Source organism: Toxotes jaculatrix, chromosome 2 (genome assembly GCF_017976425.1).
Source record: "Toxotes jaculatrix isolate fToxJac2 chromosome 2, fToxJac2.pri, whole genome shotgun sequence".
NCBI lineage: Eukaryota > Metazoa > Chordata > Actinopteri > Toxotidae > Toxotes > Toxotes jaculatrix.
Window position 1 is genome coordinate 25,480,736 of NC_054395.1, and position 17,630 is coordinate 25,498,365.

The 17,630-nt window shown below is 39.0% G+C and overlaps 2 protein-coding genes across 2 annotated transcripts; both read right to left on the reverse strand.

Moving 5' to 3' along the window:
• Positions 1-4,904: 4,904 nt before the first annotated feature.
• Positions 4,905-10,945, reverse strand: LOC121188871 (solute carrier family 17 member 9-like). The gene is made up of 13 exons (XM_041048821.1): positions 10,801-10,945; positions 9,839-10,036; positions 9,562-9,701; positions 8,930-9,029; positions 8,673-8,797; positions 8,371-8,467; positions 8,168-8,264; positions 7,910-7,997; positions 7,768-7,802; positions 7,163-7,284; positions 6,167-6,222; positions 6,021-6,050; positions 4,905-5,879 (listed from the first exon to the last, which is right to left on the reverse strand). Exons 1-13 carry the CDS (start codon positions 10,923-10,925, stop codon positions 5,710-5,712), a joined length of 1,383 nt encoding a protein of 460 aa, XP_040904755.1. The 5' UTR covers positions 10,926-10,945; the 3' UTR covers positions 4,905-5,709.
• A 399-nt stretch (positions 10,946-11,344) lies between these two features.
• LOC121188882 (glucose-induced degradation protein 8-B homolog) lies at positions 11,345-15,563 on the reverse strand. The gene is made up of 5 exons (XM_041048832.1): positions 15,404-15,563; positions 14,958-15,085; positions 14,115-14,311; positions 13,586-13,783; positions 11,345-12,969 (listed from the first exon to the last, which is right to left on the reverse strand). The coding sequence occupies exons 2-5, from the start codon at positions 15,076-15,078 to the stop codon at positions 12,796-12,798; spliced, it is 690 nt and encodes a 229-aa protein (XP_040904766.1). The 5' UTR covers positions 15,079-15,085; positions 15,404-15,563; the 3' UTR covers positions 11,345-12,795.
• Positions 15,564-17,630: the final 2,067 nt, after the last annotated feature.

Genomic DNA, 17,630 nt, shown 5'->3' on the forward strand with positions numbered 1-17,630 from the left:
TATACTATGACCATTTTTATGACATTTTGAGGCCAAAAAAATTTTTGACTTTTTTTGTCCCATTTTGACGCCTTACTATACTATGACCATTTTTATGACATTTTGAGGCCGTTCTGAAAAATGACTTTTTTTGTCCCATTTTGACGCCTTACTAAACTATGACCATTTTTATGACATTTTGAGGCCAAAAAAAAATTTGACTTTTTTTGTCCCATTTTGACGCCTTACTATACTATGACCATTTTTATGACATTTTGAGGCCAAAAAAAAATTTGACTTTTTTTGTCCCATTTTGACGCCTTACTATACTATGACCATTTTTATGACATTTTGAGGCCAAAAAAAAATTGGACTTTTTTTGTCCCATTTTGACGCCTTACTATACTATGACCATTTTTATGACATTTTGAGGCCAAAAAAAATTTGACTTTTTTTGTCCCATTTTGACGCCTTACTATACTATGACCATTTTTATGACATTTTGAGGCCAAAAAAAATTTTGACTTTTTTTGTCCCATTTTGACGCCTTACTATACTATGACCATTTTTATGACATTTTGAGACCAAAAAAAAAGTTGACTTTTTTTGTCCAATTTTGACGCCTTACTATACTATGACCATTTTTATGACATTTTGAGGCCAAAAAAATTTTTGACTTTTTTTGTCCCATTTTGACGCCTTACTATACTATAACCATTTTTATGACATTTTGAGGCCAAAAAAATTTTTGACTTTTTTTGTCCCATTTTGACACCTTACTATACTATGACCATTTTTATGACATTTTGAGGCCAAAAAAAAATTTGACTTTTTTTGTCCCATTTTGACGCCTTACTATACTATGACCATTTTTATGACATTTTGAGGCCGTTCTGAAAAATGACTTTTTTTGTCCCATTTTGACGCCTTACTATACTATGACCATTTTTATGACATTTTGAGGCCGTTCTGAAAAATGACTTTTTTTGTCCCATTTTGACGCCTTACTAAACTATGACCATTTTTATGACATTTTGAGGCCAAAAAAAAATTTGACTTTTTTTGTCCCATTTTGACGCCTTACTATACTATGACCATTTTTATGACATTTTGAGGCCAAAAAAAAATTGGACTTTTTTTGTCCCATTTTGACGCCTTACTATACTATGACCATTTTTATGACATTTTGAGGCCAAAAAATGTTTTGACTTTTTTTGTCCCATTTTGACGCCTTACTATACTATGACCATTTTTATGACATTTTGAGGCCAAAAAAATTTTTGACTTTTTTTGTCCCATTTTGACGCCTTACTATACTATGACCATTTTTATGACATTTTGAGGCCAAAAAAAATTTTGACTTTTTTTGTCCCATTTTGACGCCTTACTATACTATGACCATTTTTATGACATTTTGAGGCCAAAAAAAATTTTGACTTTTTTTGTCCCATTTTGACGCCTTACTATACTATGACCATTTTTATGACATTTTGAGGCCGTTCTGAAAAATGACTTTTTTTGTCCCATTTTGACGCCTTACTATACTATGACCATTTTTATGACATTTTGAGACCAAAAAAAAATTTGACTTTTTTTGTCCCATTTTGACGCCTTACTATACTATGACCATTTTTATGACATTTTGAGGCCAAAAAAAATTTGACTTTTTTTGTCCCATTTTGACGCCTTACTATACTATGACCATTTTTATGACATTTTGAGGCCGTTCTGAAAAATGACTTTTTTTGTCCCATTTTGACGCCTTACTATACTATGACCATTTTTATGACATTTTGAGGCCCAAAAAAAATTGGACTTTTTTTGTCCCATTTTGACGCCTTACTATACTATGACCATTTTTATGACATTTTGAGGCCAAAAAAAAATTTGACTTTTTTTGTCCCATTTTGACGCCTTACTATACTATGACCATTTTTATGACATTTTGAGGCCAAAAAAAAATGTGACTTTTTTTGTCCCATTTTGACGCCTTACTATACTATGACCATTTTTATGACATTTTGAGGCCGTTCTGAAAAATGACTTTTTTTGTCCCATTTTGACGCCTTACTATACTATGACCATTTTTATGACATTTTGAGGCCAAAAAAAATTTGACTTTTTTGTCCCATTTTGACGCCTTACTATACTATGACCATTTTTATGACATTTTGAGGCCAAAAAAATGTTTGACTTTTTTTGTCCCATTTTGACGCCTTACTATACTATGACCATTTTTATGACATTTTGAGGCCGTTCTGAAAAATGACTTTTTTTGTCCCATTTTGACGCCTTACTATACTATGACCTTTTCTATTAGGGCCCAAGCACGAAATTCATGCGAAGCCCTATTGTAACTGATGGGATTATTATTACTCTCCTCTTTTATTTTTCTCCCACCACCTTGTCAGCTATTTTGATCCCCTGAATGTGCTCAAAAACTCACCAAACTTTGCCCAAAATTTTCCCCTGATGAAAGTTCCTGTTTGACACTTTCCGTGCAACCGAGTGCGGCCAAATGGTTCTGTATCCCCCCCTAGATTGTGAAAATATTCCAAGTAAGACCCACGGACATGAAATTCGGTACATAGATGCATCACGTCCATACAAGAAAAAAGTCTCTTGGAGGAAAGTTCTACAATGTCCGCCATTTTGGAAAAATGCTGCCATTCTGCGTTCCACAGCAGTTAGCTCTTTGCTAAAGCATCAGCGGGGCTAGGCAGCTACATCCAGAGGCCTCCGGCTACTTCAAGCGGTTGAGAGGGGCTGCAGTGTGCGTGTTTGTTTGCCAATCTTCAGAGGGGTTTTTGTGACAATATGGCTTGTTGTAGTGTAGACTGTATTAACTGACCTTCGAAGGAGTCTGTGTTGCAGTTCTTTCGTTAAGGAAAATTTCTCACTATTTTACCTGGATGTTTGCACTAATTTGCATGTATTAGCATATTTTGCCGCTGGCTTATGACTTAATTGCTGATTCAGTCGCTGCTGATACAGATAGAGGACCGAAGCAGCTAATGTCAGAAACGCTGTTGCGGTGTCTGTGCTCTCAGAGTCTGTTTATTGCTATACTAGGCTACAATTTTATGTTGTCTCATTTTTCTGACGGAGCGTCAGAAGGCGGCTGCTGTTGTTTGTGCGCTGCTGTGACTCTAAGTGGATAGTGGATGGAGGCAGCGGTGAAAGCTGGTAATTAAATATTGAACATTTTATATTATTATTATCATCATAATCATTATTTCTATTGTTATCGTTAATAATAATGACAAAATAATAATGTTTTTTAACGTTTTCATATATTTTATTAATATGAAATAATTGTTTCACAGTTAAATTATAGGCTAGAAATAAATTTCCCCCCACAACTCCACCAAACCCTGCAGATCCACCTGATTAGCTGATTGGCCTTAGGCTAGCTCGGTTGCTGCTAGCTAAGTGGGCGGGTTCTCGTCCGGCTGACCCCGGCTGACCCGTAGAGTAACCGCTTCTCCGCCAAATATGGAAAGTACACGCCCACTAAAATCCAAGATGGCGCAGCTCAAATGCCCATGGTTTGATCACAAAACCGACTCCCCGAAACCAATGGGTGACGTCACGGGTGCTATGTCCATGTTTTATACAGTCTCTGTGTTTTACAGTAAACCTCTCCATCTTCGTGAATGATGCCGGATGTATATTGTGTGATTCCTCTCTTGGCATTCACCGCGTGCCTTAATTGTATGGCGAATAAATCAAGGTCCGCCGTGAACACGAGGAGCGGCAACACTGTCCCTCCCATCGAGGAAAGTTAGAGCTTTGCAAATGACACACACAAAGGACAACAACAACAACAACAAAGATCTCCACATAAATGACTTCATAGGCCTTGGCGCCATTGCAGTGCCACTTTTCCTTAATTCCTCAAATTACGATCTACAGTCTATTTTACATCAGAAACAAGACTCTAATTTAAACATCAACATCGGACAATACTAGGACTCTTCTTCTTCTTCTTGTCTTCATTGGTAATCACCTTGTGAGTTTCCTCTTGCGCGGCCTTTAAATTACCGCCGTAATTAACTGCCTCCAGTCTGCCTCCAGCCTGAGCAGCTGCGCGCCTTCATTCCGCAGCACAGCATCTGATTTTCAGGTCCACCGCTGATGCTCCTCTGTGGAGACACCCCTGCCTTACGCGATTTAAAAACAGAGACGGATCCGTGGAGGTAAAAGCAGGCCCCAACAACACCGTGCACATCGGTCAAATCTGCCTGAGAGCAGGCGGACAGGCCCACCGATGATGTCCGCTCAGGATTGGCGGCTTCGGTTCAGTCCGACCATCTGGTTAGAATTACACAGCGGGATGTTCCTCGTTTTTTTGGGGGGGGTATCAGACATTTCTCTACATCAAACCTACCCGTCCGGATTTGCGTGTGGCTTTCATTCCCCGGTCCTCATAGGCTAAAGCAGAAACGTCATGACGTGGATCCAGCTGAACGCCCCCTCCCCCCGCCCCTATCATAGCCGGGTCCATAACAACCGGATCGGTTCTGCTGCCTTCTGTAGTTCTTTCTTTTTTTTTTTTTTTTTTTTTTTTTGTCTTACATCTGTGGACGGAAAAAAAGCACCGCAGGCTGCGAGATGCGCTGACCGGGGTGCTGAAACCAAACCCGTGGTGAATCGATGGCGGATTCAAACATGCCTCTTTTCCACTGCACAGGAGCTTTTCTCCGGCCTCCCTCTGTAAATGTCAATCAGTCTCAATAGTTTATGAAGCTTTGGTTTCCCCTGATGCAATCGTTTTTTTTATGTGCAAAAACTATTATAGTGTAACATAAGGGAAGATGGCAACAAGTTCCGCTAAAAATGTCAGTTTTTTTCTTTTCGGACCATGTCATTACTTATAAACACGAGACTTGAAATGATGAACTGGATGAAGAAAGGGCAGAGAGTTCACTGAACTCATCAAATTATTATTTTTTTTTTTAAAGAAACAACATGTTAGCAGACCTCATGCACTGTTAAGCTCTACAAAAATCCCTCCTTTGCGGTTACAACACTTAAAAAACTAAAACTAAAAACTAAATAATATTTGTGACAATATAAGCAACCTTTATACAAGCTGACAAACCTTCCTCATCACATTTGTTAGCAATTTATTTCGATTTTTTTGCCCTGTTACTGAGAGAATAAAATTTGAATTCCATTGTACATACAGTATACTTAACTGAGTGGACTCTCAGACATCACACAAAAGATGTGACACTGACACTCAACAGTTGTTAACTTGTCAACAAGAAGAAAGTTTTATTTGGCTGTTTCTCATTTTGTGTGTTATTTTGTGCCATGTTTTTAGACGTAACACTGATAAGCTGCTCGCACTTTGTATCAAGTTGTTATTAATGTTGACATTTTTATGTGGAAATCAAACTCTCTACATTAAATATTCAAACAGTCATAAACGTCTGTAGAATTCAGTTCACATTCTGGATGACAGTCTCATCCAGAGTGACTTACAGTAAACACAACAGAACAAAAACATGCCTGTAAGTTCCTTCATTTTCAGGAGGAAGTCTATGTCCATGCTGTTTTATGCAGCAGTGAAATGTGATTCCCTTGTCAAAACAATGACAAAGGAATCACTGAACAGCTGTTTATAATTTTCTGCAAAAGTCAAACCCAGTTTCAGCAAAAAAAAAAAAAAAAAAAAAAAAACGGATTTCAGCATACACTGGCATTTGCAGCAAAAGGTCTGGGTCAAACCACAGTAGCCTGGCTATAATTTTCCAGGTCGACACGACGAGCATCTCCAAATATGAGGAAGATCCCAAGACCAGTGGCATTTATTAAAGTGATGAGGGAGAACACTGAGGCCCACGACAGAGTGACCTCGATCAGGTAGCCCGACAACGAGACCAACACCAGTCCTGTGCAACACATAGAGCAGGACGACAGGCATTTGAGATCAGTGATGTTTTTAACAATTCTGTTTTTTAAGTCAAGATCCAATAGTTAGTATAGACATTTCCTATGCAATGTAAAAAATAATAAACATCTTTAATACATACCCATAAAAGAACCCATCATATTCATAAAACCTGTGGCAGAAAAGGAAAACCGATTGAATGACTGAAGGAACAAAAAGGACAAAATGAAAAAACACTAAGATTAGAGCAGTTTTATGAAACTTATATGTAAGCTGCCAGAAACTCACCATAGAGAGCACCAGCACAGGACGGCGTGAGATCCTGCACATTCACAGACACACCACTGAAACACATTGAAACTCGTCACACAAACAGGAAGCTGCAAAGTTTACAACACATTGAACAGGGACAAGTCTAATTCACTGATTTGTTCCATAAAATGTGGCTGGATTTAAAGGACTGATGATTTTCTACATTTTCTTATTGTCAATTAAAGAATAAAAAAGACTCAGAAAGATCAAGACAATATTAAATTGACTTTAGTAACAAGCACTGTCTGTGTATCCAAAGCCTGATAAGTGAAGTTTATTCCTCTGTGCCATAGAACTCCATCGCTACTATTAAAAACATCAGTGAGCCACTGTTGTATTGAATGGCATGTTACTTTATTACGATGAGCATGAGCACTGTAGTTCTAATTTACACTGTAAATTAGAGTACAATAAATGTGTTTTAATCTGCTGCTGAAAATAGTCCCAAGTAAAAACTCAATTTACTCCAGTTTGAGTAAAGTTTGCTAAAAGTGACAGTGGCCAGATGTTTTAGGAAATTATAAGATCTTTTTATGAAATGAAACTTTGTATTTGTGAGCTGTCTTTCAAAACATCCAAAATCCAAAAGCACAACATGCTGACAATCTAGCGCCCCAGGATTTGTACATGTAAATTTATCAGTATTGTTATTTTTTCTTGCTATTTTATGGTTATTTTTCTTATTTTTCTTTGAAACAAGCACACAAACAAACAAACAAGCCAAATCTATTGGATCTGTATCAAGACTATTTGTTTTTATTTTATCATATATATATATGATAAAATATATATATATATGTATATAGTTATATAGTTATATATTGTTGTCATATTTATCTTGATGCCCAGATATCAATATCAGAATCAGCTTCAAAAATCCAGTATCGGTCTGGCTATGTGTCATTCCCTCAACAGTTACTTGCAACAGTATATTAAACACACAGACAGAATCTTTTTCTTAATCAAACATACCTGCTGGTGAAGGTGGACAGACCCACAGCAGCAGAAACAAAAATCACTGCAGAGGTAAATGAGGTAAACGCTCCTCCAGACAGGAGCATAATAAACATACTTGATACGCCCATGGCAAAGAACTGGGGAGGGAGAGACATGCAGATAAGATATTTAAAGGGACAGTCTTTTATCTGAATGTAAACAAAAGTTCAGCCACGCAACCAAAATTCAAAACACAGAACTGGAACAACCTGCTATCGCTCACAACTTCACCAAGATCAGTGTTTGTTCAGACTGACAAGAGATACCAGCTTAGTCCATTAATCTGTAAGTCAGGCTTTTCATTTATTAAGAGTATTAATTTTGTATTGATTTGTGGACTGTTTTAAAGGCATTCACTAATGTTAAATGTGACTCACAGTAAAAGTTCATCTCTTGCCCTTGGGAAACTTTAAGACTTGTAATCACTTGTTTGAAACAGAGAGAAGAAAAATTCCAACAAGAATACTTAAGTTGTGTCAAGACAAATCTTCCACTGGATACACATAAAAAAAAAAAAAACACTTCAGATAACAACTGTGCTCTGGATAAATGTGCAATCACAACAGTTTTTCCTTTCTTACCTGCATTGTCTTTCTCACCAATGCTATGCTATATCCTGCAGAAAAAAACATTAGATGTAAACATTTTTTTTGATTGAAGGGTACTGTAATCTAGCGCGATAAAAAAAAAAAAGTATATATATATCTATAAATTAATTTATACCACGGTTGATGAGAAAATCTGAAAGATATCCTCCACCAAGTGCTGATGGAATTGCAGTTAGCCATGGGATTACATTATACACCCACACCTGCATGAATAGACAAGGATGATAATTATAACCTATTTCCAAATGGAATTTAAACTATGCAGATGAGTTGAGGTTGTCTGAAGCTCAGACTCTCAAGGTGGGGCAATCCAGGGTTACAGTGCAACATATATACTGGCTAAATAACAACATATGGTGGAGAAAACAAATACCGCAGCATGTGGAAATGATTCTTTGAAGTATGTTGGCAACCATGACAATAAAGTGTAGAAAGTGCTGCTCATGCACATGTGAGCAAAAACCATAGCCCTTAGGGAGAAGATGACAAAGAAACAGAGAGAGATAGGGTTAGCCTGATGCACTTACAGAGTCATGTGTTGGTAAATAGTGAAGGATTAAAGAACATAAGCCGTACCAGACAGGGGGCTTCTTAAAAAGACTCAGCCAGCGAGCGCTTGATAAACTCCATTGTGAGTCATTACTTGTTTCCAGCTGCTTGGGGGTAACTTCACCTGATTTCACACAGATTTCATATTATGTTATACTGTCGTAAGATGTACTGTGATACTGTTGGAATCGTTTTACATCATGGTACAAACAGGAGAAGAGTTTACATGAGTGCCATGAACTTGTGTGTCAAATTTAATTCTACATGAACCAAAAAAAAAAAAAGTTCATGGTGGTGGGATACATGACTGACTGGTGTGATTACTGTACCTTTTAAGAAACACTGCCAAACAACCAGTGCCCACAGTGCAGACAGGAAACCAATGCCGTAGAACATGCTTTCCCAGCCGTACCGGTCCAGCATAAAGGATCCCATCCCACCTGCCAGCAGTGTTCTGAAAGAGCGACATAGAACAAAAACAGATGTCACCAGAGATAAATAGCGTGTTTATGAGTGGATTGATGTGTGCGTGTGGATGTGTATGTATATGTATATGTATGTGTGTGTGTGTGTGTGTACAATATACCCAAGATGACCACCGCTGTGCATGGTGCTCATTAAAAAGCCCCGCTCCCCTTCCACTACACGCTGTGAGCAAAGACTGGCCAAAGACGGAAAAAACACACCTACAAGACATTTTGAGACACTGAATTCATGTAATATCTACGAGCTTGGGCAGTCAACGTTAATGAACAAAATGTAAACTCTGAAACATTGATTTTGGACAAATAATTTGTCATTTTTTAACTCAAAATGCCAACCATTTTCTACTTCAGCTTTCTGCTCCAGATTTTTGACTGTGAGGACGTACTGCTTTTCTCTGTTTTTATGTCAAAGTAAACAGAATGTTCTTGTTGTTTTTGGACTGTTGTTTGGGAAAAATAAGACATCTGAAGATGTCACCTTCAAGAAATTGCAATGGGTATTGTCTCTATTCTTTGACATTTAAAAGATTCAACAATTAATCAGTTATTTGAGCAAATAATCTGCAGATTAATCTTTTCTTGCAGCCATAATGGTATTGTACCATCTAATGTAATGCACAGCTTTCCAAACGCAAATCACCTGATTAAATTATTAGGTTACATGTAAGTACGACAGGTGTTAACATAGACCTTTTAGTGCTTATTTCTATCCTGTAACTGGTATAGTGCTCACCCTGCAATAGTCCCATAAGGAATCTGGCCATAGACATGAGAGCGAGAGTGTGAGAGCTGAGCTGGGCCAGAGGAGGAGTCGCAGCTGTGATCAGAGCCCACGAGGCTGCAGAGATGAACAGGACACGCTCTCCTCCCACTCTGATATAACAAACATTTACAGAGTTAAATCCTGAAACTCTAAACCAAACTCAACAGTAAACATACAGTGAAGGTTATTTCCTCATTTTTAAAGAGCTGTGTGACGTTGTGTACGTTTTACAAGCTCAGTTACTTACTTGTCACTGGCATGTCCTCCCAGGATCTGTGTGAAACAGTAACCCCAGAAGAATCCACCCAGAACCAGCCCAGAATCGATCTTACTCCAGTGAAAAGTGGCTGCCATTGATACGGCACAGATTGGCATGGCCATCCTGGCACAGTAGAGGAGGCAGGTGCCTACAAACAGCATCAGGATCCATTTTCGAGCCAGAGGTCTACAAGTGTGAAGGGGAACAGTTTCTACTCAGTGACATGGATGATAATGTGTGTCCAGTAAGAACTGTAACCAAAGTATCTGTAACCAAAGAATGTGAGTAAACACAGACAAGAGTGTACAGCCATGCTGGCAGCTCTGTGAGGCTGCACTGAGGCACAGCAGTGATTTAAGCTAAGCGCTAACACCAGGTATTTGGTAATAAAACAAAGAAGGCTAATGGACGAATTGAAATTTTGACCTGATGGTGACGCTAGATGAGAAGTTAACGTCTCACTACAGTTGTTACAATTGATCCTCTGTAGACCTGTGCCACATGTCATTGTCAAGTCATTTGAATAAAACTGTAAGCGCTCATGAGCTAGTTCCAGAGAAGCAAGAGTGCATAGCAATATTTGTTTCTTAAGTACATGCATGTAAGGCTGCCAGTAACAACATCTTTCCAGCTCTGCACGTAAGTACATGCATGTAAGGCTGCCAGTAACAACATCTTTCCAGCTCTGCACGTAAGTACAGCATGTATCACGGTAGCCCAGCAAATTTGTTTTCAGTCCACAAACATGGTTTACATTCCACTCATTTTTAGAAGTTGTGGATGTATGTAATGTAGACGGTGATGATGTGAAAGCAACATTTTTTCAAACGTAAAATACCCTTTAGCTCAGATGAAAGAGAAGCTGATTGAGATTGAGAACAGCTGAACAGTGCTTGAATTAAATGATAGCATGATATTCTTAGTCTGATCTAAGTGTTCCACAGCCTCACCTGGGCCACAGGTTTGGGTTTTCTGGCTCCTCTTCAGTAGATTCATTGGTTGTGTAAACCTCAGGATCCAGTAGAGAGCCATTGAAGCCATCCTTGCCGTCTCCTGACATGTGCTTGTCAGCCATTCAGAGAAAACTGGACTCTTCTCTGTTATCTGTGCAACTCTCCTACACGGAGGGGTGTGCTTCAGCAATACCTCATTTCCTCAGACAGACAGGCCAAACAAGTAAAACTTGTTGGAGCAAAACTCACCTGGATGAGATTTACAACACCGACAGCAGAGGTCTGAACGGTGGTTTTACTGGGTATAACCTTAGTATACTGGTCCTACAAAGGACAGAGGTGTATTTGCGTTAGGCTTTCAGGTTTACTTTAAATCATCATCTAGATTTTACAGTAAAATCAGGTGCGTAAAACAGGCTTATCTGGAGTGAAACTTGTCGTATGTATACTAACAAAAAAAAAAATAAAAGAATTTCCCTTATAATTTGCATACATGCACACTCACAACTCAGAAAATGAAGATCAGCTCTTTTATGGTTCACAAAAGTTTTGTTTATTTTAATAATTGCAAATCTGATCTTAAAAATGTTGAATAATAAAAGGGATGTGAGCTCTCTGGGTCTCAGTGTTTGTCAAAGCCAATATCTATAAAGACAACACAACCTTAAAAGAAGGATGGACGACTAGCAGCAAGTTTGTTTTTTTTTCGGTTTTCTTTTTTATAAAAGTAAACCAACCAAACAAAATGAGCAAGCACAAGTGCCTTTCCCCATTGAAAAAAAAAAAAAAAGGTACACTTACATGCAGTTAAAGTGAAAATACTAAAGTGGCAAAATGGACAGCAAGTGCTGTGACCGGCCAGTTCAGATTCACAATTTCAATGCTTTTGATCATTGTTACTGATTATCAAAACAAAGCCAATGAACAAAATCATTTGCAGTCTGACTGGATTTTTAAAATACAAGAGTTTAAACTAGAAAGCAGCCATAACAGCCCCCGCATTACCGTAGCATTTCTTGATTGCAGCAACCCTTTCTCTCAAGAAGTGTATAAAACCTGCCTCCATCACTGAGATCGCCAAAACATTATCGTCACCTCAACCCCCCCCATACCACAAAACCAAACACAACCATTTGGAACATGCTGGGGGCAGAACACTCTGCAGGCTTGAAAAGGTTTGGCAGTGGGAGGGGGGGGGCTCAGCTCAGCAAGAAAGCCATCTCTGATTTCAACCTGTCAGTCAGGACCTATTCCACCTTCTCAAACACATACGTGAAATGATCATTTTACAAGCAGTTCATCCCATAAACGTACTGCAAAGGTACAATCAAATTTCAAGGTGGTTGATTTTATAGCAAATTGTCAAACATTATACTAAATAAAACAGTAAAATATAATATTAATTAAAATTATATAACATTAATAAAATGTATCTTTCAATTTAACTGAAAAATATTCACATTTTGTGTAAGAAATTTGAGTTCTAAATTTTGTTAAGATTACTGTGTCATGTCAATCTTAACATATCTTCATTAAAAAGGGAGACTGTGTATCCGCTGTTTCAAAGTTTGAAACTATCAGAGTTGACCTTTGACTTTGGCTCCCCGCACACCACAGTATTAACATTGTTCTTCCATACCATCATCTCTCTCTCTCTGGCAAAATAACATCTTTGTGGAAAAGAGGTCACAATAAATAATACTACTGGCTTAGGCTTTAGAAAGACAAAATATAAAACAGCAATTTGAATGTTGTTGTCTCCGAGATCTTTCTAAAAATCCAGGATCAGTATTTAAACTAAATAATTTCTGTCACTTTGCAAATACAGCAATTTACAGTTTGCACAATGAGTTAAGTTTAACTTCTCATGAATGAAACATGAAAAAACAATGTAGAATTTGTTTTTACATATATGTTACCTGGTTGTCACACAGTCACTGACTGATCATAAATTAAGGAGACGTGGAAGGTGGTTGTTCTTTTCTGCTATGCTCACTTGGGGTCCTCGATGGTGCCCGTGCTAAGGTCAGTCATTTTGGGATATTTCACCTTCTTCTGGTCCAGCTCATTCTGTGCCCACAGCAGTAACTTCAAGAGTTTGGCCAGTTTGGGTGTCGACTCCCTGTTTTCATAGTCCAGCACAGCTTGGTTCACTTCACTCCACACCTGTGCATCAACATATGTGTTGCTGTCAAAATGAAACGGTCACATTTCTTGCACACCTGAATCCATTGTGTTCTTACTGCTAACGTGTAGACTCACACGCTTCTGCCCCAACAATCAAGAAATCAGTAGCCTGGTTTCAGATTTAAACAACTGGACCAGAAAACAACTGTTCTGCTATGAAGTCCACTTTAATGATGCCTATAACGTTCCTCTTTTTCATGTTACATATAAATAGGGAGGATAAAAAAAACTGAAACACCTCCCAATATAGTCCTATACAACACCATAACTATGACTGCAGTAATAAACATATAATTAAATCTACACATTTCCAGAAACCGAACCTTATAAGCTCCCAAAATGTAAAATTTATGGCAGAGCTGTTACTTTAATTGGAACAGATGTAGGTACTAAAGTGGACACTTTGTACTGTTATATAACGGCTGTAATAAAAGGCAACAATGAGTTATTTTTTTCTTCCTTGGTTCGGACCAAATGAACCAAACTAGGTCTGCGAAGGCACCCTAAAATCTCTGCCAACATCTCTCATTTTTTTAGCAACTCAAATACTAATGTGAAATAGTGAAGTTAAATAAATATATCAATTCATTCTGACCTTTTGCCGTTGCATCATGTTGAGCAGGTCTCCAAAGGGCGACTCCTCTGGGTTGTCAAAGGCCAGGAGGGCTAGTGTCCTCTCCATCTCTGTCAGACACTCTCGGCTCTCCTCCCCTTGCTCGGCCAGTTGTGTCTGGGCAAACTCCAGTGCTGACTCAGTCTCTCTTAGCCTGATTAACTCAATCAAATGTTGCTGCTGCAATGAGAATAAAGAACACATAATGAATGTTTAAGTTTGGCCTTTATCGGACTTTATCCCGTATCATGGTATTTTCCTATTTACAAACGAAAGATGACAAAGAACATAATCATGCAGAATATCTCTCACTGCTGCTAAGAGAGAATAACTGCTTTTACTTTTCCTGTAATGTCCTGTAAAGTCTGTAATGTTTACCCTTAACAAATTTCAGGGTAACAGCTCCTGCTTAAAACTAACCTGTCGCCAAACAGTCTCCACTTTCTCCACAGAGACGCGTGACTATGTTCAGAACTACTGATGGTGATTGTGATGCTTTGTGAAAATGTACCTGCAGATGAAAATACAAGTATCGGTTGGTGTCAAGCAGCTCTGGGTGTAGGCTATTGATGAGCGCAATAGCTTCCTGTATCTGTCCCTTCAGGATCATCTCTCTGATCTTTATCCTTTCATCAAGCGAGTCCAGGTCCACACTTGGCTCGATACCAGACTCCATCCGAAACTTCTCTGCTGCCTCTTTAAATCCCTCTAGAAATATAAGAAACAGATACAAAGGCAAAGGAATAAAGAATGGTTAAGAATAGAGTGGCAATAAATTGAAAAAAAAATTGCTAGCTGTTTTGATAGTCAGTGAATCCAGTGACTGAACTCAATTTATTAAGATGTTTCGGGCCTCAGAACCCTGATGAAGGTCTGAGGACTGAAACATTGTCTTAATAAAGTGAATTCAAGTGATAGACAGTGTGTGGACTTCTTTGATTTTCTTTTCAAGACAAGAGTTTTGGATCCACACACCTGTCTGTAAGGCTATATGGTGTGCCAGAACTTTTTTCAAAACTGGAACCTGAACATGACTGATTCAATGTTTATGTCATTCTGAAGGTAAAAATACCAAACATTCTCCAGTTCCAGCTTGTCATTTGTGAGGATTTGCTGCTTTTCTTAGTCTTATGTGACAGTAAATTCAACATATTTTATATTTTGGTCTTTTGGTTGAACAAAACAGGCAATCTGATGAGGTTGCTTTGGTCTTCAAGAAACCGTTAGCCATTTATCGGTTTTCCAGCATTTTAAAGACAAAATTGTGGATCCTGAAAATTGCTGCTTGCAGCCCTAGTTGTGTATTTTGACAAGTACAATTTGTATATTGAGCTCCTCAGAATAGATGACTCACCTGTCACCAGGTAATTCATAATGAGCCGGTTCATGTCCGCCCTCTGTATATGAACATTGTTCAGTTTGTCCATCCACTCTTCTTTTGTGATGTCTTCTGGCTTTTCAGCATAACTCATCATTGGGATGCTGAAAAGCAATAAATCCATTGGTAATACAGCAAAACGCGAGCAAGACTGACACAGCTCGGTCACAGTTTGTACCTACACGAGCAGACACGTTACAACCGTGCACAGGCAGGTATTAACAATCGAACACAAATAGAAAATACATACGCTACTGACAACAATTAATAGCATAACAACAGACACGACATTTCTGCACATAAATAGCGTTTGGACGCTTGTTAGCGTCACTAAAAATAAATTCAGAAATTCTCCGACGCTTCCAAAACAAACCCATTTCCTCCTGGCTAGTTAGCAAACTGTGTGCGTTTACACAGCTTACCGTGCAAACACAAGGCCCGGCGATTATCCTTTCTCAGAGGCGTGAGAAGACAGTAATCAAACGGCAATGCGCAGTCCTCTCGGCGCGTTCAGAAGAATAAAAAATGTAAACAGCGGGTACACAATCAAGCTTTTCGCGGCTAGCTAACTAACCAAGCTAACGTGATAACCTCGCGATAGGAACGTCAGTCGTGCGAGCTCTCCCATTGGTGGGCACAGTGACGTCACGGTTGCCGAGGAACAGTCAGTCAGCGAAGTGAAATGTTCAAATCATAAATATATGTTTATCTATATCTATATCTCTATTGATGAATATGAACGGAATGAAAGAAAACGGCCGAATAAAATGGTGCTAAACGCTTCCATGCAGGGTTCGAGGGTTCACTGAGTGGTAAGATCTGTTGTGAGAATGTGCTGTTTGGTTTTATACATTCAGTACTGGTACTAAAAGTAAAGCGAGTATGCTTACAAAGCAGTGATCTTCATACAAAGTGCAGTAAATAGAAAAAAAAAAAACTAAATTAAATTAATATTTGGTGTGATCACCCCTTGCCTTTAAAACAACACCTTTACTCCTTGGGAGCCTGGTTGAGAACTTGCCATGGTTCTTCTGTGGATTTAGGATGTCTCAGTGTCACCTGTCTCTTCATTACATACCAGACTGACTCTGTGATGTTAAGATCAGGGCTCTTTGGGTGCCAGATCCTCTGTCACAGGACTGTAGATTAGTGTACCCACAAAGTGCCTAAAACTTTTGCATGGTATGTATAGATCTAAATCAGATCTGATTGATACTTATACTGACACGGCAGAAAACCACAGGTGGAACTACTAACATCTGTATTGGCTGTGGTGGCCTTTGCAGTGTAATATCAATAATTTTCTGTATGTATCTAGAAGTGGGGCACTTGTTTGGGTCTGGGAAATCTGGTTAAAATCAGAAAGCTGTTGCAAAAGACAAGATATTGTCTTTCAGGGGCCGTGGATGGTTCATGGGCCCTGAGGCATCTGCCCTACTTTCCCTGTGGATTATCCAGGCATGACACCCCAGCTGGTAGATTGTCCCACTCACAAAGGGAAAGTCAGATGTTTGACAGCAGCTGAAAGACTAGACACAGACAATGGTCATGGTTTTAGGGTTAAATCATCTAACTACAATCATCTCACTACAAGTAAAAAAAGAAAAAAGAAATGTAGATCATGGGTCCATTACTTTTTTGTAATGATCGGTTTAAACTCAATGTGAGTTTAGGGAAATAAAACATACAGGGCACATACATACATAAGATTCCAGTATATTCTTAGTGTGAAATAACATATTTAAAGTTTAACTAAAGAAGTAATGTCGCTCCTACAAATGTTGGTCTTGGTCTTGTGCAGTAGGCCTATATTATGAATCTACAGTGACACAGATAATAGAGTCTATTGAACTCAACCAGCTGACCCTTTTCACAAAGAACATTTTGACTTGTCATAGTAGAAAGAGTGTGAGAGCAAATGAGAATTGGGACTAATACCTGTGGTAAGCTCTCAGTTTTCTGACAGTGTTACAACCTAAAGAACCCTGAGAAGACAGGGCACAACTAGATACCACATTCTCATCTTGCCTATCAAGGGATCCCCCCAAAAAAACCTTCCCACTCCTCTTATCACCAACCCCTCATCACCTCATCCTTTAGGCCTAATGCAGAATTAAGCATATTCTGGCATTGCCACTCGTGCACACAAGGCAATCACAGTCCAGACTGTTTTCGTTCGAGGTTCCCCGATGGTGGAACAAGCCACCGAATGTTATAAGAGCGGGGGCTTGAACACTCATCTCTTCCAAGAGCAGCTCTTCTCCTAAAACATCTAACACCCTAATGTGCCTAATTAGCACATACTGTGCACTGGATCTGCACCAGTATTGGCCACATTGTGCCAAAGTACACCAGCCTGGGTCTGTTTTACGGATATGGACCAGAACCTTTGCGTTAAGTCTATTAAATTTGGTCTTAAATAGGACCTGTTTATTAATATTACACTTTCTATGAGCCCGCAAGCAAAATCCGTGTTGTGCTTAAGGGCGCTGAAGCTACGGCCTTTGCATCCAGCATCCTCTCCTATCACCAGCATCATCATCATCATCGAAGTCCGTTCGTGCACGCGCACGCCGATGGGGGGTGGGAGGCGAGGGGGCGGAGTCAGCGTACTGCTGCATCTGTCCATGGTTTGCGTAGTGGGAGCCA

Bases quoted from the DNA above. Each gene is read 5' to 3' on its own strand.
- LOC121188871 (XM_041048821.1), bottom strand. From the start codon at position 10,925: ATGGCTGACAAGCACATGTCAGGAGACGGCAAGGATGGCTTCAATGGC. The intron at 7,803-7,909 runs GTATAAATTAAT...TTTTTTCTGCAG, and splicing joins AGATTTTCTCATCAACCGTG to GATATAGCATAGCATTGGTG. The intron at 6,051-6,166 runs GTGAGTTTCTGG...TTTCTGCCACAG, and splicing joins CTGTGCTGGTGCTCTCTATG to GTTTTATGAATATGATGGGT.
- LOC121188882 (XM_041048832.1), bottom strand. From the start codon at position 15,078: ATGATGAGTTATGCTGAAAAGCCAGAAGACATCACAAAAGAAGAGTGG. The intron at 14,312-14,957 runs GTGAGTCATCTA...TTATATTTCTAG, and splicing joins TATGAATTACCTGGTGACAG to AGGGATTTAAAGAGGCAGCA. The intron at 13,784-14,114 runs GTACATTTTCAC...TTCTCATTGCAG, and splicing joins ACTTGTATTTTCATCTGCAG to CAGCAACATTTGATTGAGTT.